At 32.6% G+C, this 1156-nt stretch overlaps 1 protein-coding gene across 1 annotated transcript in view; it reads left to right on the forward strand.

Moving 5' to 3' along the window:
* LOC119593743 (evolutionarily conserved signaling intermediate in Toll pathway, mitochondrial-like) overlaps positions 1-1117 on the forward strand; it is a gene marked incomplete at its 5' end in the record, with an annotated part of 5784 nt that extends 4667 nt beyond the window's left edge. The window contains 2 exon segments of the mRNA XM_037942755.1: positions 167-286; positions 833-1117. Coding sequence (XP_037798683.1) covers positions 167-286; positions 833-993 — 281 coding nt within the window.
* Between the last annotated feature and the right edge of the window lie 39 nt (positions 1118-1156).

Raw genomic sequence — 1156 nt, forward strand, 5'->3', positions numbered from 1 at the left:
TACCCTTTCCTCTACCCCTTCTCCCACTTCTTGTTGCCTTTGCCCTTTCTGCTGCTGCCTCTCATTCCTCTTCACTTTCCCCTCTCACAAGGTGTACAGGTGTTTTACTTTCTTTTTTCTTAGCATTGAATATTTGTGGGCCTAAAAGATGTTTATAAATTTACAGATGTTGGGTCTATGAAATTCTGGTTCACTGGTGAAATTGAAGAAGATGATACAGCAGTTGCTGTTCCCCAAAGTGTACATGAACAAGATGATGGTGTTATTCTTGCAATATGTGCAACAGGTAATGTATACTATAAATAACTGAAGTTTAACTTGAAGTATATGTATCTTTTGAAATATGTACTGATCTAATGGTAGTTTTATATACTTAATGTGATTATATATCAGGTTCAACAAGGAAATGGAAGTAGTGATATACATAATACACATAAAATTAATAGGTAATGGAAAAGATCAGTAAACTTCTTGATATTATTTTTTATTAGTACAGTTTCTTACTTAATTGTATCTCCTGTGTTAAAGATAGAGCTTCAGGAAGCGGTGGGAACTTTTGATTTTAATTATTAGTGTTTTTTTAAAGTTGAAAATACAGTACTTAGGGAATTCTCAGGGTGTCTTTATTGTAAAATAAAATGATAGACATTGCTGAATACAACTTCTCTTGAAACTTAAAAAAGAGAGTAAAATCAAGTAAAATTTAGTATCCAATATATATGTATCTCTAGGACTGTCTTTAAAGAAATCATAATTGTAAACTGTTATTTGTTCATTTTAAATATAATAACAGTCAAAGTGTTCTGATGCATTTGTTTTGTCTAATTTCAAGGTACATCGAGCCGTGACTCTTTGCTGTCATGGATACGATTATTGGAAGCCACCAACCCCAACATTTCCAATTTGCCTGTGTTGTTCACACAGGCCAGTCCAGTTGGGGAAGTTATGGTGTCAGATGAACAAGCTGAGGGGCAGGTAGAAACAGCAGCGTAATATATGAATTCTTTCTATGCAGACACTTTTTATATACAAAATAGAAACTGTAAAGTGAAAAGGCTTTAAAAAAAAGAAGCTATTCCTGTGTATATATATTTTTTCCAATAAAGCCTGAAATGAATTGTTTTTTTCTGTTTTCCTTTCATCTGTAAGATTAACA

The sequence above is a fragment of the Penaeus monodon genome, chromosome 32 (genome assembly GCF_015228065.2).
Source record: "Penaeus monodon isolate SGIC_2016 chromosome 32, NSTDA_Pmon_1, whole genome shotgun sequence".
Classification (NCBI taxonomy): Eukaryota; Metazoa; Arthropoda; class Malacostraca; order Decapoda; family Penaeidae; genus Penaeus; species Penaeus monodon.